Source organism: Phyllobates terribilis, unplaced genomic scaffold, assembly GCF_046119375.1.
Source record: "Phyllobates terribilis strain yellow unplaced genomic scaffold, ASM4611937v1 Scaffold_11__3_contigs__length_659146591, whole genome shotgun sequence".
Lineage (NCBI taxonomy): Eukaryota > Metazoa > Chordata > Amphibia > Anura > Dendrobatidae > Phyllobates > Phyllobates terribilis.
Window position 1 is genome coordinate 382,738,391 of NW_027362771.1, and position 27,096 is coordinate 382,765,486.

General features: G+C 46.3%; 1 protein-coding gene across 3 annotated transcripts in view; it reads right to left on the reverse strand.

The window, feature by feature from the left end:
• The window catches only part of AQP9 (aquaporin 9), a 159,908-nt gene that overhangs the window by 41,740 nt on the left and 91,072 nt on the right, over positions 1-27,096 (reverse strand). Inside the window, exons 4-6 of one of the 3 annotated variants that reach the window (XM_073652975.1) lie at positions 26,942-27,041; positions 26,150-26,282; positions 25,627-25,660 (exon numbers count right to left, since the gene is read on the reverse strand). The exons of 1 other annotated variant lie outside the window; for it this stretch is intronic. In XM_073652975.1, coding sequence (XP_073509076.1) covers positions 25,627-25,660; positions 26,150-26,282; positions 26,942-27,041 — 267 coding nt within the window. The remainder of the gene's footprint in view (positions 1-25,626; positions 25,661-26,149; positions 26,283-26,941; positions 27,042-27,096) is intronic. One more of the 3 variants, XM_073652973.1, reaches the window with a different exon arrangement.

The following is a 27,096-nucleotide window of genomic DNA, read 5'->3' on the forward strand; positions in this document are numbered from 1 at the left end:
TCAACCCCGTCTAAGCACAATAGCCAGCCCTCGGTCCCTCAGATGTGGACAAGTAAAAGACCATTTCCTCCTAGCCATGAGAAAGCTAAGAGGTTGAATTTCACCATCTGCAAGCTCTTGGCTACAGAAATGCTGCCTTTCCGCCTGGTGGACACAGAGGATTTTCGAGACCTTATGTCCGTCGCAGTGCCCCAGTACCAGATGCCCAGTCGGCACTACTTCTCAAAGAAAGGTGTGCCTGCGCTCCACCAGCATGTCGCACATAACATCACCGCTTCTTTGAGATACTCTGTGTGTGACAGGGTGCATTTCACCACAGACACTTGGACGAGTAGGCATGGACAGGGGCGTTACATGTCGCTGACTGGGCACTGGGTAACTATGGTGACAGCAGGACAAGGGGCTGCTGTCCAAGTCTTGCCGTCCCCACGAGTTGTGCGTCAATCCTCTTTATGTCAAAGTTCCTCCACTGCTTCTGCCTCCTCAACCTCCTCTCGGTCTTCCACCTGCACCCAAAGCCTGTCTGGTCATGCCACAAGCTTTCTAACTGCGCAGAAGGAATCCTGCACACCTCCTTACTATGCTGGCAGTAGGGCTCAACGTCATCAGGCGGTTTTTACATTGAAATGTCTGGGAAATGTGAGTCACACAGCTGAGGAGTTGTGGTCAGCTCTGGAGAACCAATTTCATGAATGGTTGTCTCCACTGGACCTGAAACCAGGGAAGGCCGTGTGCGACAATGCTGCAAACCTGGGTGCGGCCCTTCGCCGGGGCAATGTCACACACGTGCCTTGTATGGCTCACGTGTTGAACCTGGTTGTCCAGCAATTTTTAGCCCACTATCCCAGACTCGATGGCCTTCTGCAGAGGGCACGGTCGCTGTGTGCTCACTTCCGCCGTTCGCATCCCGCAGCTCAGCGACTTACATCTCTACAGAAGTCGTTGGGCCTGCCACTTCACCGGCTAAAATGCGATGTGCCTACCCGGTGGAATTCAACTCTGCACATGTTGCAGCGACTGTGGCAGCACCGACAAGCCCTGGTGCAATACGTTCTGACGTATAGCCTGGGCCAACGAGATTCAGAGGTGGGGCAAATCACGCTGGAGGAGTGGTCTCAGATCAGGGACCTATGCACCCTTCTGCACAGTTTTGAAATGGCGACGAAGATGTTTAGTGCTGACGATGCCATTATCAGCATGACTATTCCGGTGATTTACATGCTGGAGCACATGTTAAACAGAATTCGGAGTCAGGTGGTGGCACAAGAGGAGGTGGAGGAAGTAGAGGAGGAGGAGTTGTATGCGGAAGGGCTAACATCTGCAAGGTCCAGACGGTCGGCAGCACCAAGGCGGCAGGCATGTGAGGGTGGGGGAGATGGTTTTACCAGGGCGCATGGTAGCAGCCAAACTAGTGAGGAAGGTGCAGGAGCCCAGGAAGAAGTGGAGGACGAACTGATGGAAGACTCATCAGATGAGGGAGACCTTGATCACATTTCTGTTGTGCGAGGTTGGGGGGAGAGGACAGAGGAAGGAAGCATGATTGTTACCTCGCCACCAACACAACAGGGACTTGGTGCTCCTGGATGCGCAACACACATGAGTGCCTTCTTGCTGCACTACCTGCAACATGACCCTCGAATTGTGAGAATTAGAAATAATCCTGACTACTGGGTTGCCACACTGTTAGATCCCCGGTACAAAAGTAAATTTGCAGAAATTATTCCTGCCATAGAAAGGGATGCACGCATGCAGGAGTATCAGCAGAGACTGTTGCAGAATCTTACATGTGCTTTTCCACAAAATACCAGTGGTGCACGTAGTGAATCTCACAGTTCCAACTTGCCAACCGTGGGACCGTCAAGTGTTCAGCACTCAAACCGTAACAGAACCACAGTATCTGCTGGTAACATCAATTTTGCGGAATCATTTCACCACTTTTTTAGCCCATCCTTTGCAAGGCCACAGGAGACAAGAAGTCTGACACATAGTCAACGCCTAGAGACGATGGTACAGGAGTATCTCCAAGTAAACATTGAAGCCACGACTGTGTCACTGGACCCTTGCTCTTTTTGGGCTTCCAATCTGGATAAATGGCCAGAGCTAGCCACTTACGCCTTGGAGATCTTGTCATGCCCCGCAGCCAGCGTTCTGTCTGAACGTGTGTTCAGCGCTGCTGGTGGTGTGCTGACAGATAAGCGCACGCGGCTCTCCACTGATAATGTAGACAGACTCACGTTCATAAAGATGAACAAATCATGGATCCGAAACGACTTTTCTACCCCTGTGTCATCCTGGGGAGAGTAAAAGCTTGATGATTGGTTAAAATCACCCTGCCAACCGTTTTAAGCTTTCAAATTACTAATCATGTTTATCTGTATCTTGACTGGAAAATAATTTGGGCTTTGTAGCAGTGTGCAGCACTGATCCTATTAGGCCATCTATACTAAAGCTTCACCAGATTTAAAATTAAAAATAATTTTTAGCTGCATCTAGCCCGGAAAATAATTTTGGGGCTCCGAGATGCGCAAGGCACATAAGTGCCTTCTTGCTGCACTACCTGCAGCATGACCCTCATATTGTCAGAATTCGAAGTAATCATGACTACTGGGTTGCCACACTCTTAGATCCCCCAAACTTTTCGATCAACCTTTTCATTTTAATAAAGACCAAAAAAATGGTCATTTTTGAAATTATAAGCATTAGCAGGTTGTTAGAAACTGAAATCAAACAGTTTTCAACTCAAAACTTTATTCTAGGTGATGTTACATTTTCACATAGGACCCCTTGTTCGAAAGGAGCTTCTGAACTCTCTCGTCCATTGAATTTGTCAGGTTTTGGATGGTTTCTGCTTCAATTGTTTTGCATGAGGACAGAATACCCTCCCAGAGCTGTTGCTTAGATGTGAACTGCCTCCCGCCATCATAGACACTCCTTTTAATGATGCTCCAAAGGTTCTGAATGGGGTAGAGGTCAGGGGAGCATGGGGGTCACACCATAAGTTTGTCCCCTTTTATGCCCATATCAGCCAGAGATGCAGATGTTTTATGTGCAGCATGAGATGGTGCATTATCATGCAGAAAAATGATCTTGCTGTGAAATACACGGTTCTTCTTCTTGAACCATGGCAGGAAGTGCTGTTTGAGAAAATCCACATACATTATGGAGTTCATCTTTAGCGCCTTCAGGGATCCTAAAGGGGCCGACAATCTCTCTCCCCATGATTCCAGCCCAAAACATTACTCCACCTCCTCCTTGTTGGCGCTGTAGCCGTGTTTGCGTGGGGTGTCCATCAACCAGCCATCCTCCACTCCATCCATCTGGACCATCGAGCGCTGCACGGCACTCATCCGTGAACAAAACAGTTTTGAAATCAGTCTTCATGTAATGTTTGGCCCACTGGAGCCGTTTCTGCTTGTGTGAAGTGGATAGAGGAGGTCGACAGGATGGCGCATGCACAGCTGCAAACCTCTGAAGGACCCTGCATCTTGTTGTTCGGGGGACGTTGGAGGCACAAGCAGCTTCAAAAACTTGTCTGCTGCTATGACAAGGCTTTTTTGCCGCTGCTCTTTCAACCTGACGTAATTGCCTGTAGGAAAGAGTCCTCAATTTGCCCTTATCAGCACACACACGTGTGTACTGTGAATCAGCTACATACTTCTTGATTGCCAAGACACTTCATCCTGATCATCGCACAATGTTGATTGTAGTCATGCCTTGACCTAAACACTCCACAATTTGTTGCTTATCAGCAGCCGACACATCCTTTTTCTTTCCCATTTTGGCAGAAAATGTAGGCTGCTTAATAATGTGAGAGAGCCTTCTTAAGTAGTCTTGCCTTTCATTGGACACACCTGCCAAACTAATTAGCACAGGTGTCTGCAATTGCTTACAGTGATATAAAGAGCCCTGACACACATCACCATCAATGAGTTTAACTGACAAACAAACAAATTCTTCCCTTATCACTCCTAAACACTTTTTGCATAATAATTTGGAACGCAGTGTACATGTGCTTTTCCACAAAACACCAGTGGTTCACGTAGTGAATCTTACAGTTCTAACTTGCCAACCGTGGTCTGTATGGAGTTGTTCAATAAAGGGCCCAAAATTAAGATAACATAGATGGGAGAGGTCTCTATGAATAGGAATTCCTAAGTATTTGATACCCTGTGAGGGCCAGGCAAAGGGAAAGTTGGACTGGATGGAATCCTATATGGATTTGGGGAGGGAGACATCGACGGCCTCAGACTTCGCTGCATTGATTTTAAAATTTTACCATGTAACAAAGTGATCTATTTCAGCCATAACAGCATGGATGGATATATGTGATTGAGTGATATATACTAGGACATCATCAGCAAATAGAGAGCACTTGTACTCGGTGCCTCCCACCTCAATCCACCTAATATTGGGGTTATGGCGAATTGATGAGAGCAGGTGCTCCGTCACTAGGATGTATAAGAGAGGGGACAGAGGACATCACTGCCTTGTCCCATTGGTGATTGTGAAAGGTGATGAAAATGTTCTGACGCACCCCCTGGGCCTTGGGACACCCGGAGCCGGACCCTTTTTGGTGGATGCTGGTGGTTGTAGTCTTCGTGGCGGCGACCCGGTTCCGTGGCTCAGGGCGGTCAAACCAGTGGCGGAACTATTTATGTGGTTTTGATGTTTAAATGTCCGACTACGCCACCCGTGGATTGCGGTCAGAGTGAACCGCCGCTACAGGGCAGACCGCTGAGGCTGGTGTTGTGGGTGCAGCAGAGCGTAGCATAACTCCCCACGGGAGGAGTATAGCCTCAGGGCAGTGTATGCGGAGGATGGGGGTGATGGTGCAGGGCAGCAGCAGTAACGACACGGAGTCAGTGATGCAGTTCAGGGCCTTTACTCACAGTTCTTATTATCCAGACCACGTCTGCAGGTAACGGCTGCCCACGTCGTACTGTGCTCACCAGGTGAGGGGCTCAGACAACTCCCAGATAACTTTGGAGCACTTCACAGGACTCCCTTTGTGTGTCCTTTGTCTGGCCTTTCTTACCAACACTTCTGTCCGGCTGCCTCGGGCCTCCTATTGGTAAACTTGGCGCCAGTTTCCCTGACCCTATGTGGTGCCTTCCTAGCGGGTGTAGCGAGGGGCTGCGCCACATAAAATGTCAGAGCCTCCGGTTTCTAGCTGAGGGTCGTTTCCTGCCTCCACTAGTTCGGGGACCGGTCTCCCCCTTTGGCCTGACCCCTCCACGCAGGTGGATTCGGGCGTGCGGTGGCGACTCGCCCGTCCGCACCCCTGGGATCCCTTCATTCCTCGTTCCTGGAGCCTTCTCCGCTCCTCTTCCTTCCTTCTCCCTCTTCCAGGCCTGGGCCTCTGTTACTAGGCCCGCCTCCGGAGCAGAGCTCATGCAGAGCCCCTGCTCCCTGCCACTTCTGCTCAGACTTCTCTGCACTGAACTAAGATGGTGCCCACCTTTTATACTCCCTTCTCAATGCACCCAGGAACTGCTTCCTCCCTGCTCCTGCACTACAGGGTTCCCCTTCCTCAGTGTTCCCTCCCCCCACTCCAGCCAGGGACAGGGACTGTCGTGCCCATCTCAGGGGCATATTGGTCGCCCTGCCCCACGGCAATGTGGTGTAATGCATGCAGGTGTCGGGTCCTGATCCACGCTCCATCCTTACCTGAGAGTGAGATATCACACCTCTGGGTGAGGTGCAATACGTCTGTAGCAACCGAGCCCTCAGGGTGCTACAGTTCCATTTATCTTCAGCCTAGGTGACGTATTGCGATACAGGGCCGTGATTTTGGCTATAAAAGGGTCCCCTAGACCCCTACCCCAAGCTTTTTAAGAGAATCATATATGGCGTGCCAGGAGACTCTATGGAATGCTTTCTCAACATCCAACGAGAGTATCTAATTACAAATTTTTAACTGCATCTAGCCCAGGAAATACTTTGTGCCTAGTAGCAGTGTCTGCTAGTCAGCGGATTATCCCGGCTGTTAAGCAAGCTGCACCACCTGTAGTTTAGACACTTAATTTTTTCAAAGGAAATGCTTCGGGACCATGGGATACTTAGTGAAGAGCATCAGGAGGCACCCCAAGGCATAGGGGCTGGGACTGGCAGTAGGATGCCTTGCGGTGGACAGCCGAGCTTGATCCTTATAAAAGCTTTTTAACTGCAGCAGCTTTAGTGGACGCTACTGGAGCTGGAATTACCGCGGCTGCTGGCATGAGACTTGCCCTCCAATAGATCCTTGTAAATGGATTTAAAGTGTATTCATTCAAATTAGAGAGACAATTTAAATTAAAAAGCTTAGAGCTGCCTCCACCACAGGGGGGCTCGCTCGACCCACCAGCGGACAGGCACCAGTATTGGGAGAGGGGGGCTGGCCGTCAGGGTTCACCGCGGCTCTGGCACAAACCCGGCGACACGGAGGTGGCACGGGCAGGAGCGGACTGGCCGTGTCGGCTTCTCACTTTTTGGATTTTAGAAGGGCATGACATGCCTATATCTGTGTCTCCCCCTCCTTTTACTCCTCCACCTCTTTTATTTTCGCATGACTATATGTACTTGTCACTTTTCCATGTGTTAGTTATGTCTTCTGAGCAGTTTGTCAGCTTTTGGACACCTTTGAAGGTGTTTTCTATGTGTTTCTATGTGTTTTTGTTTGCCTGCCATTGGTTTTAACGGTGTTCGAAGGTGTTCGACGAACAGTTCGACGAACAGTTCGGCGAACACACGGGTGTTCGACGAACCGAACCGAACTCGAACACTACGGGGGTGGCTCAACACTACTTATAACTGTGTAGCTGAACCGCTCCTTTTGGTACAGAAACATATCCTACAAGACATTTGTGGTTGGCTGGCCTGAAATTGATGTGAATGGTCCCTGTTCCTCCTGTTCTTTCTCCTTTGCCACCACCTCATCCATCATTCATCACCTGAAGCTTTGTTTTAACGGGAGTCATAGAACTGGGATAGTAGCAGGAAAACATCCAGCAATCCTCGCAGGAGGTAGAATATGCGCCAAAACGCTGACCACCTCAGGCCTAGCTGCTACTACATACATGCGCTTGCATTCCAAGGAACGGAAAACTAAGGAGGTGGATGGCCTCATGATCATGAATAATTTACTCGTTGTGTAGGAGGCTGACCACTGCTGCTGTCTACCTTCTGAACTTTGTGTTGAAGCCTGATTGACCCAGGACCCGCAATCCTCTATGTCTGGAGGACGTGTTGCATCCCAGTGTCCAACTCTGTCCCGGCTTCCACAATATTAACCCAGTGTGAAGGCGTCAGTGAGATGGACCATTCCTGGCCACATTCACTTGTCCACGTGTTTGTGGTTAGGCTGTCCTTCCCACTAAATGCACTGGGGAGGGCACAGGTAATGTTTTGGTATGCGCGCTTGTGTATAAGGCGCACCGGGACAAATAGGGGCAGCTGGGGACCGTTTATGGACACCCGGCCACCCACACGCGGCTGGGGACTGTGTGTGGGCACCCGGCCGCGGGGCGGCTGGGGACTGAGTATGGACACCCGGCCGCCCCCTGGCGGCTGGGGACCAAGCGTGGACACCCGGCCGCCGGGCGGCTGGGGATTGAGTATGAATACCAGGCTACCGACGCAGCCATGACGTGGTGGCCAGATTCCACCTCCACATGCCTAAAAGGCCCAATTTCAAGTGCAAGCAAGCTAGCAGTATGGTATTGCAGCCTGGGGGTGGGTGGGTGGCAGGCTGCATACTTGCGCTTGTAATGCAAGTTATGGGGGAGGTACAACTGAACACTGCCCTGGGACAAGGACTTGCACGGGGATAGTTGCAAGTCTGCATCTTCTGATGCGGCAAGGATCACTTCTGATGGGCACACTTTTAGACAGTGACCTGGGGGTCAGAGATGTTTCCAGGGGTCTTCCCCATGCTGATCCCTTGTCTTTTCAGCACTGTATGCATGTGTCACACAGCACATGGCCAGATAAGGTTGTAAAATGTTAAAATGACATTTCCCGGTGAACGCATTTGTCACGGTTGAAAGCAATACAAAAGTGCAAAAACGCATGAAAAATGCTACTTATGAACATAGCCCAAGGTGTGGAGGAGTATTTTTGTTTTTGGTTATTTATTTTACCTTATACACAAGTTTTTACCCTGGAAAGGAAATTCCTTAACATATTTCACAGGAAAACCGTTTCAGTTTCGTTTTTGAACGTTTTATTGTGAGCCCGCAAAAGTGGCTTAATACCTCTGACCACGTTGTTGACAGCAGTGACCTGGGGGTCAGAAATGCTTCCAGGGGCGATCCCGATGCTGCCCCCATGTCTTTTGAGCACTGTCACTATCGTTTTGGGCACTTTTTAGGCTTTCTACAGACTGCCGGGGGTGCTGCCGCAAAAATGCTCGGGTCTCTCATAGACTAACATTGGGCTCGTTGCTCGGGTCGAGCACCCAAGTATCACTGTAAGCTCGGCCCGAGCTTCGAGCACCCGAGCATTTTAGTGATCGCTCAACACTATCAGTCGTCATCTTGGTGAGGACACGGAAGTCTTGCCCGTTACCAGTCTGGCACCCATGGCTGACTTTATGTTACGCTGCCTTAACCGTGACCCTCGCATTGTCAAAATGTTGGGTGACAGTCATTACTGGTTGATGACACTTTTAGACCCCCTCTACAAGGAGAACTTTCACTCTCTTATTCCTGAGTTGGAGAGGTCTACAAAAATGGGGCAGTACCAGAAGGCCCTTGCTGCAGAACTATTAAAAAAATTCCCATCTGAACACGGTAGCGGCAGAGGTCACAGTTCGCTGCCCAACTAAGGCATACAGGCGAGAGAGACGCAACTCCAATCCATCAGAGGCAGGGGAACACTGTCAATGTTCTAGGACAGTTTTCTGAGACCTGCCCAGCTTACAGGCCCTGAGGCGCAGGGTACTCTCACAAGGAGTGGAAAGTTTCAAAAGATGGTGAGGGAGTACCAGCGTCCTCCGTAATTCCTCTTTGCCTTTTAATTATTGGGTATCCAAGCTGGACACTTGTAATGAACTCACTCTGTATGCCTTGGAGGTCCTGGCCTTCCCTGCTGCTAGCGTGTTATCGGAGCGTGTTTTTAGTGCCGCTGGGGGAATTATAACTGATAAGCGCACTTGCCTGTCAACTGACAATGCTGACAAGCTGACCCTTATCAAAATAAACAAGGGCTGGATTGGGCCAGACTTCTCATCACCACCAAATGACAGCAGAGTAACATAAAGTCAAATCCACTGTGTTATTTCGGGAGGTGTATTCCCATGCATCGCTTCACACCCACACATGGGTATACGCTTCCTCATTTCGGCTGTTTTTTGCTCTTCTCCTTATCCTCAGCCTCCACGACCACTATACCACCAGGGTGACCGTGGTCCATGTTGTCAGCATTGCAAGTTCATCTGTCCTAATTTTTGGCAGCTTTTGCTTGGAAGGCATAGGCAAAGACTATGGGAGACCCACTCCCCAATAATGGGAATAATGTTTTTAATATGCTGTACTGCATGGCTCTTGTAAGGGACATTGCAAGTTCCCCCTTCCTAATTTTTTGGCAGCTTTTGCTTGGAAGGCAGAGGCAAAGACTATGGGAGACCCACTCCCCAATAATGGGAATAATGTTTTTAATATGCTGTACTGCATGGCTCTTGTAAGGGGCATTAAAATCGTCTTGTTAAGCTACTGTGACCTCCACGTCTCTTCCAAGGGTCATTAATATTGTCTTTTTATTCCACTGCGACCTCCACCACTCTCCCAAGGGGCATTAAAAGCGTCTTGTTAAGCTACTGTGACCTCCACGTCTCTTCCACAGGGCGTTGATATTGTCTTTTTATTCCACTGTAACCTCCACCACTCTTCCAAGGGGCATTGATATTGTCTTTTTATTCCACTGCGACCTCCACCACTCTTCCAAGGGGCATTAAAACCGTCTTGTTAAGCTACTGTGACCTCCACGTCTCTTCCACGGGGCATTGATATTGTCTTTTTATTCCACTGTAACCTCCACCACTCTTCCAAGGGGCATTAAAACTGTCTTGTTAAACCACTCTGAACTCCACGTCTCTTCCAAGGGGCATTAAAACCATCTTGTTAAGCTACTGTGACCTCCACATCTCTTCCAAGGGGCATTAAAATTGTCTTGTTAAACCACTCTGAACTCCACGTCTCTTCTAAGGGGCATTAAAGCCGTCTTGTTAAACCACTCTGAACTCCACAGCTCTTCCAAGGGGCATTGACATGTTGTTTTTAATTACCTCTAACCTCCATGACTCTTGCAACGGGCATTGCATTTCCTCCTAATTTTTGTCAGCTTTTGCTTTTCAATGCATAGCCGAACACTAAGGGAGACCCACTCCCCAATAATGGGTAGAAGGTTTTTAATATGCTGTAATCCACGTCTGTTTCAAGGGGCATTGCAGTGCCTAATAATTTTTGGAAAGAATTCCATTCCCTGCTTAGGCCAACAGTGTACAGGAGACCCAGTTGCTATAAATGGAAAAAACGGTTTAGTTAAGGCCCTCTGACCTCCATGTCACTTCCAAGGGGCATTGGAGTGCCTCGAAATTTTCGGTAGGCATTGCATTCACTGTATGCCTTATAACTGTGTAGCTGAACCGCTCCTTTTGGTACAGAAACATATCCTACAAGACATGTGTGGTTGGCTGGCCTGAAATTGATGTGAATGGTCCCTGTTCCTCCTGTTCTTTCTCCTTTGCCACCACCTCATCCATCATTCATCACCTGAAGCTTTGTTTTAACGGGAGTCATAGAACTGGGATAGTAGCAGGAAAACATCCAGCAATCCTCGAAGGAGGTAGAATATGCGCCAAAACGCTGACCACCTCAGGCCTAGCTGCTACTACATACATGCGCTTGCATTCCAAGGAACGGAAAACTAAGGAGGTGGATGGCCTCATGATCATGAATAATTTACTCGTTGTGTAGGAGGCTGACCACTGCTGCTGTCTACCTTCTGAACTTTGTGTTGAAGCCTGATTGACCCAGGACCCGCAATCCTCTATGTCTGGAGGACGTGTTGCATCCCAGTGTCCAACTCTGTCCCGGCTTCCACAATATTAACCCAGTGTGAAGGCGTCAGTGAGATGGACCATTCCTGGCCACATTCACTTGTCCACGTGTTTGTGGTTAGGCTGTCCTTCCCACTAAATGCACTGGGGAGGGCACAGGTAATGTTTTGGTATGCGCGCTTGTGTATAAGGCGCACCGGGACAAATAGGGGCAGCTGGGGACCGTTTATGGACACCCGGCCACCCACACGCGGCTGGGGACTGTGTGTGGGCACCCGGCCGTGGGGCGGCTGGGGACTGAGTATGGACACCTGGCCGCCCCCTGGCGGCTGGGGACCAAGCGTGGACACCCGGCCGCCGGGCGGCTGGGGATTGAGTATGAATACCAGGCTACCGACGCAGCCATGACGTGGTGGCCAGATTCCACCTCCACATGCCTAAAAGGCCCAATTTCAAGTGCAAGCAAGCTAGCAGTATGGTATTGCAGCCTGGGGGTGGGTGGGTGGCAGGCTGCATACTTGCGCTTGTATTGCAAGTTATGGGGGAGGTACAACTGAACACTGCCCTGGGACAAGGACTTGCACGGGGATAGTTGCAAGTCTGCATCTTCTGATGCGGCAAGGATCACTTCTGATGGGCACACTTTTAGGCAGTGACCTGGGTGTCAGAGATGCTTCCAGGGGTCTTCCCCACGCTGTTCCCATGTCTTTTTAGCACTGTATGCATGTGTCACACAGCACATGGCCAGATAAGGTTGTAAAATGTTAAAATGACATTTCCCGGTGAATGCATTTGTCACGGTTGAAAGCAATACAAACGTGCAAAAACGCATAAAAAATGCTACTTGTGAACATAGCCCAAGGTGTGGAGGAGTATTTTTGTTTTTGGTTATTTATTTTACCTTATACACAAGTCTTTACCCTGGAAAGGATGTTCCTTAACCCCTTTCCGACCTGGTCAGTAATAGGCCGGGAAGGCCGGTTCAGCGGGGGCTCCGGCGGTGAGCCCGCACTGAAGCGAGCACATGTCAGCTGATTATTGGAATCGCAATCCACCCGCGGCTGTTAACATGTTAAATCTCTGACAGTGGCATTTAACGCGCGCTTCCGGGAGTCCTAAGCCCCGCCCATCAGTGACCCCATCACGTGATCGCGGGTCACCAATGGGTGGGCATGACAACTCAGGGTCTGCAGCAGACGCCTGTGGTTGTCATGTCTCAATTGCTATGAGCGCCACCTAGTGGTCAGCGCTCATAGCAAGTGAGCATTTCTCCTGCATACAAGCGATCTGCTCATCGCTTGTATGCAGTAGAAGCAATCAGACAACTGCTGCTTCTAGTCTCCTCTGGAGACTATAGAAGCAAGCAGAAAGTGTAAAAAAAAAGTTTTTAAAAAAATAAAAAATATATAAAAGTTTAAGTCACCCCCCTTTCGCCCCATTCAAAATAAAATATATATATATAAAAAAAAAAACACATACACATATTTGGTATCGCCGCGTTCAGAATCGCCCGATCAATATAAAAGAAGAATTAATACAATCAGTAAACGGCGTAACGAGAAAAAAATTTTAAACGCCAGAATTAAGTTTTTTTGGTCGCTACAACTTTGCAATAAAATGCAATAACGGGCGATCAAAACATCGGATCTACCCCAAAATGGTATCAATAAAAACGTCAGCCCGGCACGCAAAAAATAAGCCCTCACCTGGCCTCAGATCCCGAAAAATGGAGAAGCTAAGGGTCTCGGAAAATGGCGTCATTTTTTTTGTTTTTTTTAGCAAGCTTTGGATTTTTTTTTCACCACTTAAAAAAAAAAAAACCTATACATGTTTGCTGTCTATGAACTCGTAACGACCTGGAAAATAATGATGGCAGGTCAGTTTTAAAAATCTGTGAACGTGGTAAAAAAAGGACCCAAAAAACAACTGTGGAATTGCATTTTTTTTGCAGTTTCACTGCACTTGGAATTTTTTTCCCATTTTCCAGCACACGATATGGTAAAACCAGTGATGATGTTTAAAAGTACAACTCGTCCCTCAAAAAATAAGCCCTCACATGGCCATATTGAACGAAAATTAAAAAAGTTCTGGCTCTGGGAAGAAGGGGAGCAAAAAGGAAAACACAAAAACAGAAAGACCCCTGGTCGTTAAGGGGTTAACATATTTCACAGGAAAGCACTTTCACTTTCGTTTTTGAACGTTTTATTGTGAGCCTGTAAAAGTGGCTTAATACCTCTGACCATGTTGTTGACAGCAGTGACCTGGGGGTCAGAAATGCTTCCAGGGGCGATCCCCATGCTGTCCCCATGTCATTTGAGCACTGTCACTATCGTTTTGGGCACTTTTTAGGCTTTCTACAGACTGCCGGGGGAGCCGCCGCAAAAATGTTCGGGTCTCCCATAGACTAACATTGGGCTCGTTGCTCGGGTCGAGCACCCGAGTATCACAGTGAGCTCGGCTCGAGCTTCGAGCACCCGAGCATTTTAGTGCTCGCTCAACACTAGTGCTAATACAGTCCAATGGTCCACTGAGGCTATTGAAGCTTTTGAGCATTTCAAGGAGAGGTTCAGCTCTGCTCCTGTACTTATTCAGATGGATGAGACCAAGCCATTTCTGGTTGAGGTGGATGCCTCATATATAGGCGTAGGGGCTGTTCTGTCCCAGGAGGGAGAGGATGGGGTACATCCCTGTGGTTTCTTTTCAAAAAAAATTTCTGAGACAGAGCTCAACTATGATGTTGGGAATCGTGAGTTGTTGGCTATTAAACTCGCGTTCGAGCATTGGCAACATTTTTTGGAGGGGGCTCGACATCCTATACAGGTTTACACTGATCATAAGAATTTTATTTATCTGGACGCAGCTAAACTTTTGAATGCCCGTCAGGCTAGGTGGGCACCTTTGTCCAGGGACAAAGAATGTTAAGTTAAGGCTGACGCTTTGTCTCGTAGTTTCTCTCCAGCGGTGAATGCTGAGAGGGAGGAGTGTATTTTGCCGAGAGGGGTGGTGGTGGCCGCATTGGATTCTGAGTTGGAGAAAAGCATCCTAGGAGCTCAGAGTGCAGCACCAACTAACACTCCGTGTGTTAAATTGTTTGTGCCTAGAGCCTTGAGGAGAGCGTTGTTTGTTGAATGTCAAGAGTCTCGGTTGGCGGGTCACCCAGGGATTTCGAAAACTAGGAAGCCTATTGGTCGGAGTTTCTGGTGGCCAGGGTGGCAAAGGGAAGTCATCAAGTGTGTGCGTCAGTGTTCTGTGTGCGCTAGGTTTAAGGCCTCTCACGCTCAGGCTGCGGGGTTGCTGTGCCCCTTGGAAGTTCCTAGTTCGCCATGGACACACCTTGCAATGGATTTTATCACTGATCTGCATGTATCGGAGGGTTTTTCTGTCATCTGGGTTGTTGTGGACCGGTTTAGTAAAATGTGTCATCTGGTTCCGTTCAACAAGTTACCTTGTGCCAAGACTCTTGCTAAGGCTTTTGTGAAGGAGATTGTCAGGCTCCATGGTGTTCCCACAGACATTGTTTCCGATAGAGGACCACAGTTTGTGGCTCGCTTTTGGCGTGCTTTTTGTGACAGATTGAAAATTTATTTGTCATTCTCGTCGGGGTATCATCCAGAGTCCAATGGACAGACTGAAAAAAAGAACCAGGAGGTCGAGCAGTTTTTGAGATGTTTTGTGGAAGACAATCAGGAAATGTGGTCAGAATTTCTACCACTTGTGGAGTTTGCCCTTAATAATCATACTTCTTCCTCAGCTGGGTGCTCTCCTTTTTTTTGCTGTACTCACAGCATCCATTATTTGGTCCATTTTCCAAAGTTGGGGCTGCTGTACCGGAGGAGGACAATTTTTCTGGTGATTTGGAGAGGGTTTGGACCAGTGTACGCCTGAATCTTAGAGGCTAACAGGAGATCAAAAAGGTATTTTGACAAAAGAAGAAAGGAGTCCTTGTTTGCTGTTGGGGACATGGTTTGGTTGTCTCTAGGAATCTTCGTTTGAAAATTCCTTCTAAAATACTGGGGCCTAAATTTGTGGGTCCTTTCAAAGTGCTTCAGATTGTCAACTCAGCAGCGGTGAAGTTGGGCATTCCCTCATCCTGGAGGATTAATTCTGTGTTTCATGTGTCGTTACTTAAGAAGGCGGACACGCCTGATAAGCAGGCGAAGCCTACTGTTCCTCCTGTTGATGAAGACGGTGAATTTGAGATTTCTCGCATTTTGGATTCCAGGTGGCAAAGAGGGAGATTACAGTATCTTGTGTCCTGGAGAGGTTTCGGCCCCGAGGATAATTCCTGGGTGAAGGCCGAGGACGTCTCAGCCACAAGGCTAATTAAGGCTTTTCACAGGAGATTTCCTGCTAAGGCTCGGCCTAGAGGATCCGGAGGATCCTCGTAAAAGGGGAGGTACTGTTAGATTCTATGTTGTTTTACTATCGGCCATCTTTTGCTGGCTTCTAGTCTTTTCCTCTGGTGCTGGGTGTCTTGGTCACGTGATCTCTACACTCTTTATTACGCAACACCTGTCTCCCATTCCCCGCTGGACATCAGTGTTGTTTCGCTTGTGCTCTGGCTAAGTTGCCTTGTTAGTTATTTGTGCTTAGGACAATTGATATCCTGGGACTTCTTGTTCCACCAGTTTTGTTTCCTTTTATCTTCATTTCTGCAACTTACTTTTCTTTAGGAGGTATCATGTTTTTGTTCCCAGTCCTTAGATCTTTTAGGGACACCCTTTCCCTTTCCTTCAGGTCTTTGTTTGAGTTCAGTGCAGGAGTGTCGGTGGGGCTATTCACAAGGAATAGGGCACCCACCCCAGCATAGGGTTAAGCTGAGTCTCAGTGCAGGCACAGCTTTTCCCTCATATTCCTTAGTTCTAAGTTGCAGAACATAACAACATCGATCCAGCCAGTTATTATTGCCTTATACTATGTGCTGCTGGTGCTGCTCAATATTTTCCACGTTCATTATAAATGGATGGATTTGAACCGGAGTTACATGTGATACGTCTGACAAAGAATCACGGTTATAAATAGCAAGCCTGTAATTTGCTAATATTATTCTACACAGAGACCTAGTGTGAATAGTTTGACCAACACACTTCAACAAAAAGGAAGGCAGAAATGGCTGATTTTTGAACACTGTTGTAAGTGATATGTCTGACAGAGAACCACGGTTTTAAATAGCAGGCCTGTAATTTACTAATATTATTCACACACAGAGACTTAGTGTGAATAGCTTGACCACACACTGCAACAAAAAGAAAATGGAAGAAATGGCTGGTTTTGGAACATTGTTATAGGTGATACATCTGACAGAGAACCACGGTTTAAAATAGCAGGCCTGTAATTTACTAATATTATTCTACACAGAGACCTAGTGTAAATAGCTTGACCAACACACTGCAACGAAATGGAAGGCAGAAATGACTGATTTTGGAACACTGGTATAGGTGATATGTCTAACAGAGAACAATGGTTTTAAATAGCAGACCTGTAATTTACCAATACTATTCTTCACAGAGGCTTAGTGTGAATAGCTAGACCGACACACTGCAACAAAATGGAAGGCAGAAATGGCTGATATTGGAACACTGTTATAAGTGATATGTCTGACAGAGAACCACGGTTTTAAATAGCAGGCCTGTAATTTACTAATCCTATTCTTCACAGACACCTAGTGTGAATAGCTTGACCAACACACTGCAACAGAATGGAAAAGGAGGCCAATATTTTCCACGTTCAGTTCAAATTTCTGGATTTTTATCGCTGAGATATGGAACCGATCTGGCTGTATTCTGCAGTGCTAACAAGCAAATGGAGCAGAAAAACGGTGTACTATGGATTGCTTTTTAAGCAAATAATCAGGATTAAGACAAAAAAAAAATTAGCCCTGGCCCCTGATATCTGGGGCTCTGTCTACAAATATCTGTAATTATTACAGCAGCAGCAGATAGGGCGTTCAATGGACCCTCTTGCGCTCTATGCACTGCAGTCTGCCACATAGACTGCCTGCCTGCCTAACACTGAAAATATGCAGCTGGATTAGTCCTCAGACGGACTGTTAGTTCAGATGGATATATATTTATATATATATATATATATATATATATATATACGTATATATGGAATGTGGAATACCTATACTAACAGGACGTTCAATGGACCCTCTTGCACTACATGCACTGCAGTCTGCCACATACCCTGCCTATCTGCCTAACTCCTGCTATCACCACTGAATATATGCAGCTGGATTAGTCCTCAGAAGGACTGTTAGTTCAGATGGATATATATATATATATATATATATATATATATACTGTATATATATGTTGCGGAATACCTATACTAACTATAAACAAGCAAATTTCTCACTGACCCAGTAGCACCTCTCCCTACTCTGCCTGTTTCCGGGGCAGACTGTGACGAGCATAGCGGTGCCAGGTCTTACATAGACCTGATGACGCTGTGCGGCCAGCCAATCACTGTAATGCCCACAACCAACATGGTTATGACATTACAGTGCGTGGCAGGCAATCCTTGCATGTTCATTAGCTCTTTAGTTCAGATGGATATATGTATATATGTGGAATGTGGAATACCTATACTAACACGACGTTCAATGGACCCTCTTGCACTACATGCACTGCAGTCTGCAACATATCCTGCCTGCCTGCCTAACTCCTGCTATCACCACTGAATATATGCAGCTGGATTAGTCCTCAGAAGGACTGTTAGTTCAGATGGATATATATATATGTTGTGGAATACCTATACTAACTATAAACAAGCAAATTTCTCACTGACTCAGTAGCACCTCTCCCTACTCAGCCTGTTTCCGGGGCAGACTGTGATGAGCATAGCGGTGCCAGGTCTTATATAGACATGATGACGCTGTTCGGCCAGCCAATCACTGTAATGCCCACAACCAACATGGCTATGACAATACAGTGCGTGGCAGGCAATCCTTGCATGTTCATTAGTTCTTTAAAGAGCACCAAATACGCAGGGAGGGGACCCGAGTTCCTGCCCAAGCAACCCGGAAATACTCGCCGAGCTTGTCGAGCACCGTGATGCTTGGGCGAGTACCGAGCAGTGGCGAACACGTTGGCTCATCACTAATTGTAATATAATAAAAGGGCTTCACACAACTTTTTATTTTCTCAATTAATAAAATGTATTTTGACTTATATGTTTCACTGAGAGATATTTAAGTTAGCCCTCCATTGATTTACTAGACTTACAGTTAGTTAAATCATTGGTATCACAATATTGTAGAAAAATACAGTTGCTATGGTTTATAGTATTGCCAGTTTGTGTTGTAAAGACTTGTCATCAGATATTTGGCTAGCAGCAGTACAATGTGCAATTATATCATTCAAACTCTCAATTATAGGTAAAACTTGTCATCATTAATATTGCAAAATGCTTAAATGTTACCATGATAATTACAATCCATTTGTGCACTTGGTTGTTGGTTTAATTGTGGTTGTAACTCAGTGTCTATGTACAGTCACTCCTCAAAATTGAAATATCAACACCAAGAAAGAAAAGTTGTGTAATTACGATAATTACAGGATGGATAGATGTGTTGATGATATGCAATAATGTAAAAATTGAAACAACATTTTCAAAGCATCTCGCTTTATTCAGTATCGAGTATGAGTGCTGCATGAATTAATACACCCATTTACACACCTTGGCATGCTTTCAATGAGGTTATCAATGGTTGTCTGAGTACTGTTCTACCACACTAAATGCATTTGGGTATGCAAATCATCAAGATCCACTGCAATTGCAATTGCCAACCAATGATGTCCCAGATGTATTCGATGGAAAACAAGTCCAGAGATGATGCATGCCATGGTGGTATGTTTAGGCTATGCAAGTTGTTCATACTAGAAAGAACAAAATGTGGCCTAGCATTGTGGGTTTGAAGCACTTTTTATGTTCCCTAGTGAAGACTTCTTCATGGCATTGCCCATGTGGTCTCCAGACCAATCTCCGGCAATGATTGCATCCAAAACAAAAGAGGGACAAATCAATGAAGAGAATAGACCCACATTCCAACCTTCATTGCCATCTTGCTCTGCACCATGATAGTCTTTAAGAATGGTGGCATGAGGTCAATGAACACTTGTAGCTGGACGTAGCCCAATGTCCTATAAAAGCCTTCTGATTGTTTATATAGACTCTTTTTGATGCCTTAGGCTTGTTAAGTGAAATCCTATGCACCATTCGTCAAATCTGATGAGACCACATGGGAAACTCTATGAAGAGATCTTCATGAGGGAACATCACACTGGTGATGGTGTGTGTGGGGGGATAATGTACATTAGCTAGACCCTTCTAGTCTTCATTTCAGGTATGGTAATAGCTTCACATTACTTTGAAATGGATTGTGGATCCAGGCCATTTTTCAACCCACCAATGCCAGGCCTCATGTTGTTCATACTACTTTGAAGACCTGTGTGGGCTCCACATACTATCATGGCATGCAGCATCTCCAGACTTGTCTGTTATTGGGCACATCTGGAACGTCATTGGTTTGCAATTACAAAGGGATCTGCCAACAGTGGATCTTAATAATTTGCCCAAGTACACTCAGAGCAAGAGAATACTTTTCAGACAATAATTAATAACCTCATAAATAGCAGCCAAGGTGTGTAAGTGTGTGTATCTCTGAACATGGGGCTCATACTCAATACTGCATAAATCAAGATGTTTTGAAAATCTTGTTTCCATTTTCGCATTGTGTGCATATCATTGTGCAAATATCATCTTCAGAGAGGAAGTATTTCAGGATGTTTGCCCCTCATCAGTGGAAACAGTAAAGATGATTTGGCTAGATAAGAGGCCTCTGACATGGGCTTTAATGAAGAATGTTTCTCCTTATGCAAAAATATTCACAAAAAGGATATCTCTGAAAATAGTATTTGTGTATTTAAATTCCCAGAGGAGCATTGCATGACCTATAAGTCTCCTTACACTGGCTTTGCATATCATTAAAGGGAATCCTTCACCAGGTTTTTTGTGTCTCATCAGAGTGCAATATGATGTAGGAAAAGAGACCATGATTCCAAAGATATATCACTTAGTTTACTGAGTGCAGCATTACTGACACAATCAGAGCTTTTAGATGTAGCATGAAGCAGAGCTCAGAAAGCTAAATGTGTCCACACTACAGCTTTATCTGTACACTGTTTATTGACAGTAAGCTGGTTATCAAAGGAGGCATTGTGGTCGGATCACTTGGCACGAGGGAGCTAGTCTGGGCAGTGATAATCTCCTGGTGATAAAATATTCATTGTATGGAAACAACAGCAAACAGCTTAAAAGGGTTATCCAGTCTAGAACGACTAGTCTGCAGTCACTCTGTATATTGATTGATGCCATGCCCACTAGATAGGTTCTGCCCAGGAGTATGCATATCGCACACCTGACCACCATTCCAGGCACAGACACCGGCGAATCCTCCCAGTGCACAGTGCGTGCGCTGGGAGGATTCACAAGTCTGCAGTCACACAGAGTGACTGCAGACTTGTCATTCTAGACAAGACAACCCCTTTAATAAGTGACACATCGCTGAAATCTGTGTCTCATGCTGTCTTCGGATTACATAGCAAAACCTGCTGATAGATTCCCTTTAACACTTCTATCGAACCTGCGATTTTCATAACTCCACAACTTTTCTTTCTTGGTGTTACAGTTTCAATGTTGAGGAGTGTAATATACAGAGCAAAATCATTGTAATCTGTGTTTTCAGTCTTGGCCCTGTTTACCATCATTTATACATTGTTTATTCATTATGGAACTACCTTTAATGTGTTCATATAAATTTAAAGTTTTATGTGCAGGGTAACTGCTGATTCCAGTTATATTTCTTATCATACAGACATTACAGAATACTGAAGTAGCCTTTCAGCTGCTTATGGCGGCCTTGATCCTTGGAGCTTCTGTTTGCTTTAAAGGTCACAATTCCATTGAACACATAAACATACTGGAGGGGGAGATATTACGCATCATGTTGAAGGTCTTTGTCCTTCAACATAGAATCTTTTTTTTTAAATATAATAATTTATACTGATTTATGCACAAATGTAATTTTAACACTTAAATTTAGAAGATTGTAAACGTAAAATACTATGAGAATATAGAATACAAACAATGTTATGTTTAGATTTTTCGATGGTTGGTGTAATGAAGAGCTAGAGAAACAGAAATTACTGTTATATTTATTCAATAGGCCGAATTTGAACCGTCCAGTCGTCAGAATTTTCTAAGTGATATTTTGAAAGCAGTGATCAAAAGATATCCAGGCTATTGTCAGGACAACTCTACTAGCAAGTACAAAAACTGACCAGCACCTCCTTTTCTCAACTCTACTAGCAAAGTCGTTGTTTTTGTGGAAACCATAGGTGGCCCTTTCTATACTGAAGAAGGTTTTGTGATAAAAAAATCAGAGTGGATTTTTTTTATATTTTGCAATGAAAAGAGGTCCAATGGGAGGCCCAGCATGAACATTTTTTTGGTATGAATAAAATAGAAAAACAAATATGTTTATTACAAAGTTTCTAAAGTGTAAATAGGAAGTAAAAATTGGCACATTTAGAAGACTTTGCAAATTTAATTGAACATATTTTGGAATTTACTATGCAAATACTTTACTGCGCAATTCTTATCCCACACCCATACCATACTTAAATAATTTTTCCACAGTTCAATCCCTTTCATGCAAACACTTGAATCTATAGATAATATTTATCATAGTATTTGTATAACAACTTTAAAATTCGTACATACAGTATATATTCCTAAATTAAAGTAAACCTGTCACTTGAAAAAAATGCTATTAATTTGCACATATGTGGTTAATCTGCAGGTTAATAGAGATCTGAACCTGCCTGGTGCCAGCACTTAGCCCCCCGTTGTTGAGAGGAAATTACCTTTATTCCCATCGACAGCATTTAGGTTTCATATATGGAGGTGGGCGCATGAACCTGCGCCGGTGCCTCCCCCATAACGGAACACCGAATGCTGCCAAGGGGGAAATAAAGTTAATTTCCTCCCAGCAGAGGGCTCAAAGTGCTTGAGCCTGGCAGGTTCAGAACGCTATTAACCTGCAGATTAACCAAATATCTGCAGGTTAATAGCGTTATTTTTTTTAGAAAGGTTCCCTTTAACTGTATTAAAGTTTGCATAAAATATTAGTGGTGAATTTGGATGACTGTCTGTAATGGTATGGCACACTGTCAAGACTGTCAGGACATGTCTCGTTTGTCATGGTCAAAAGTGGAGAGATCAAACCCCATTGAGGAAGTGCTGACTCAGAATCTCAATCATTGCAGTGCTCTTAGCTCTCAAAACAGGGATCCAGCACACATTTATCACTTCCAATATATACAAAGACCACATTGAAGCCATACTACTAGTGTGGACATACCCTAAGTTTTAGTATAAAACATGGGCAAAACACACATGAATGTATTTTCATTTCCTTATGGCTAGGACCCAGGCCTTAATAACATGTCTATGTTTGTATCCACACATTAACAGTATTAAGCAATCATTGAAGCAACCAGCCTTTCAGGTAGTATTTTCCATTTTATTGCCATAGATTTATGGTAAGATTGTCTTTCAAGTGTGAATTACTGCTGCTTAACTGCCTGTTGTATAACCAAGTGCTTTCACATTATTGCAAATCCAATTTATATGCATCTAAGTGATACAGGGGCTTTAAAATGAGACCATCTCCATTCACAAATACAATTAGAATTCTTGACCGCTATTGATCTCTGATCTTTATTATTGAACACCAGCTGCTGGGGTTAGTGTATACTTGACTTGCATTACTCTGTCACCTATATGATACGTGAAATATCTGTACATGAAAATTTACATTCTAGTAGATGAGCCATTGAACTATAATAAATGTCACCAAGATGAATCAGTTGTTTCCTTTCCTGTTACCACATAGCAGACACAGTGCTTAAAGATTTGTTCCAGCAGTGCTGGAATGGCTGACTACCTATGGTTTTTGTGACATAAAAATCATGTTATTATCAACAAAAAAAAGCTGAAAAGTTTACATTAAAGAAATCAGATGAAAAACTGTACTCTTTTTAAGAGAAATTATCTCTTCTGATTTTACTTATCTATCTGAGTAGTAGAAATATCTCCCTTAGCTTTAAAAGTAAAAATAACTTATGAGCATTTGCATGAAAGCTTTCCATGTAGGACAATACAAAAGCAGTGCATGGGAAGCAAAAACAATTGTATTATTACGTTATACAGTATGTTCAGGTTATCTTCACTAGAAATGTCTTTACTAGTGATGAGCGAAAACTAAAATGCTCGGGTACTCGTTGTTCAAGTGCTTGGTCCAAGTAATGAGCCCAATGTGAGTCTATGGGAAACTCAAGCATTTTTCTGGTGGCTCCTCCCGGGGGTCTGCAGAGGGCCTAAAAATTGCCCAAATCTATGCAAACAGTGCTCAAATGGCATGGGAACAGCATGGGGAAGACCCCTGGAAGCATTTCTAACTTCCAGATCACTGCTGTCAACAATGTTGTCAGAGGTATTACGCCACTTTTATGGACTCACAGTAAAACATACAAAAACAAAACCAAAATGGATTTTCCTGTGAAATATGTTAAGGAACATCCTTTCCCGGTTAATGACTTGTATATAAGGCAAAATAAATAACCAAAAACAAAAATTGTCCTACACACATTGGGCTATGTTCACATGTAGCGTTTTTGATGCGATTTTGCACTTTTGCATTGCTTTCAATCGTGACAAATGCATTCACAGGGAAATGTCATTTTAACATTTTACAACCTTATCTGGCCATGTGGTGTGTGACACATCATCAGACACATCCTGTTTAATTTATGATGGAATGACTCTGAAAGTCACAAAGCTTATTTTTATAGGGCCATCAGGCGGCCCTTACTATTCTTAAAGGGCCAGCAGTCGGCTCTCGCTATTGTTAGAGAGCCATCAGCTGGCTATGCTTTGTTGTTCCCATTATTGATGAGTGGGTCTCCTATACTGTTATTGCGTATGCAGTTACTGCAAGGGCTACCAAAAATTTGGACGCAACCCAATACCCCTTTGAAGAGACATAGAGGAGGGTCTCAGTAAAAAAAAATGTTCCCATTATAAAGGAGCGGGTCTCCTATAGTGGTAATGCCCATGGTGTGACTGCAAGGGCTGCCAAAATTTGGGAAAAACCCCACTAACAATTTAAACACACATAGAGCTGGGCCAAAGGAACGACATGTTCCCATTAGAAAGTAGAGAGTCTGCTATACAGTTATAGGGTATGCAGTGAGTCCAACGGCTGACAAAATTTAGGAAAAAGCCCACTAACAATTTAAACACACATAGAGCTGGGCCAAAGTAACGACATGTTCCCATTAGAAAGTAGAGGGTCTGCTATACAGTTATAGGGTATGCAGTGAGTCCAACGGCTGCCAAAATTTAGGAAAACCCCCAACTAACAAATTAAACACACATTGAGCAGGGCCACAGTAATGAGTACGACATGTTCCCGTTAAAAAGGAGAGGGTCTGCTACTCAGTAATAGGGTAAGCAGTGAGTCCAACGGTTGCCAAAATTTAGGAAAAACCCCACCAACAATTTAAACACACATAGAGCTTGGCCACAGTAATGACATGTTTCCATTAGAAAGGAGATGGTCTGCTATACAGTTATAGGGTAGTGCAGTTGTAGCACCCCGAGGGCTCGGCTGCTACAGGGGTATTGCACCTCAAACCAGAGGTGTGATATTCCACTCCCGGGTAAGGATGGAGTGTGGACCAGGACTCGTTAGGCTGCATGCACCACACACACCCCATTTCCGAGGGACAGGTCAACGGTGCTCCCACGAGACAGGAGTGCAGGCCCGACAGCATCTGTCCCTGTCTGGAGTGGGGAGGGGAAGGAAAACCCAGTGGTGTAGGAGCAGATAGGGGTGGGTCTTTGGGCATAGGTAGGAGCCCATTGGTTGCTAGTCACCTGGGCTCACACATAGAGGGAGGTATATATGGTGGGCACCATCTTAGGACAGTGTTCAGTTCGGTTCAGTTCAGTTAGGAGTTCAGCCAGAGAGGGCTGACAGGGAGCTGTGGCTCTGTCTGGGCCCAGCTCCAGAGGCAGGCCTGGAGTGGAGGCCAAAAACAGCAGAAAGAGAGAGGAGAAGGAACGGAAAGGAAAGTAGGAAAGGAAATGGAGCAGAGGAGAAAGGAAGCAAGGAACACAGAGAAAGGCCCAGAGACGCGAGTAAAGAAGGAACCCCATATGCCCAGGAGATACAGGGTGAAGGGTTGGCAGAGCAGGGTACCGGAACCCAAATTGGTGGAGGCAACAGATTCCTCAGCCAAAGACCGGAGGTCGTCACCACATCTTGGTGCGACCCCCCACTACATCCACCTGGAAAGCATACTGCATAGGGTCAGGGAAACCGGAGATAGGTTTCGCCAACAGAAGGCCCGAGGGAGCTGGACAAAGGTGGGTCACTGGTGGGGACGGCCAGAGAAAGGAAAGGAAGGGAGCCCTGTGCCACGCTTTGGAATTGCCTGGGAGTTGGTCGAGTCTCTTACCTGGTGGATGCAGCACGGCTTGGGCAGTCATCGCCTGCAGGATTGACATGAATAACAACTGTGAGTAAAGCATTGGAAACTGCAACCGCACGTCTCTGTGTTTCATCGCCGCACCAGCACCATTAGTACTGGGACACTCACACCATCACTCCCACCATCTACACTAGCTGCCCTGAGGCAATACTTCTCCCGTGGGGAGTTATTCCATACTCGGCTGCGCAAACTACATCAGCCTCAGCGGTCTGCAGCGCAGCGGCGGTCCCCACTGACCGCAATCCACGGGTGGCGTAGTCGGACATTTGTTACAACATTAAGACTGCTATTGAATTGACCACCCTGGGCACGGACCGGGTCGCCGCCACACGGAGACTACAACCCCCAGCATCTTACAGAAGGCCCGGCTCCGGGTATCCCCTGCACCGCACAGGCCCAGGTGGCGCGTCAACTTTTGGCGTAGTCGGCAGGATCTTTACCAACCCGCCACAAACGGGTATTGCGTGCCTGAAGAAGATTGTGCATGTACCTTGAAAAGAAGTCTAGCGCCATTTCCAGAAGTTTCCCGCCTTCCGGAGTCGTTTCCCGCCATTCGGAGCCGATTCCCGCCATCAGACGCCATCTTGGACCGCTTCCCGCCATCTTCATCCGTTTTTCCCGCCCTGGCAGAGCAGACGCCATTATGTGCGCACCAAAAGACAGCAGGAAGCCACCTCCCATCGTGGGCCAGGTCCCAGAATGGCGCCAAAGAAGGAGCCCGCCCCCACCAGCCATGAATGCAGCAGTGGAGATGTCCATCAACGTGGGGGGGCTGCCCCTAAAGGTGATTGTCAGCAGATGCCCCCAAGACCACCCCCCATGGGGGCGGATAGGAAAGAAAACTGTGGGGCCGGGCGCGGCCTGGATCAGTCTGGACCTACTGCACCCGGAGATGAAGGGAGCAGAGAACTCCACCAGCACCCTGGCCCGCTGCCTGCTGCAAGCTGAGCCACCCTGCAGCCTGACAGAGTTGCTAGCCCAGCTGCCCAGGGACCCGGACAGTGCGCGCGCAGCGCTGGAAGATTTGAACAGACGGATGGTCCGGGCGCCGCGGGATGTGTTTGCCGGGTGGAGAGAGGAGATGGCCCGGCAGCACGAAGGCAGCCAGCGGAGGACCCCGCCGGGACCGGGCAGTGCGCTTACCGCTGGGCGCGGAGAAGAGGGACCGGCAGCTGCGGACGACGCCGCGGAGGAGGCCACGGAGACGCCACCACCCCAAGCCCTGGGAACACCAGCCTGCCCTCACCCTCCGCTGCGGGACCCGAAGCCCCGGGGACCGTACCTGACATCATGCCTCCACCGCTGCCAGCTAGGCCTCAGGCTGCAAACGTCACTGTCACGCCCCGCCCCGCGCTGTGCCCTCTGAACTGTTCGTCGAACACCTTAGAACACCGTCGAACACCGTTAAAACCAATGGCAGGCAAACAAAAACACATA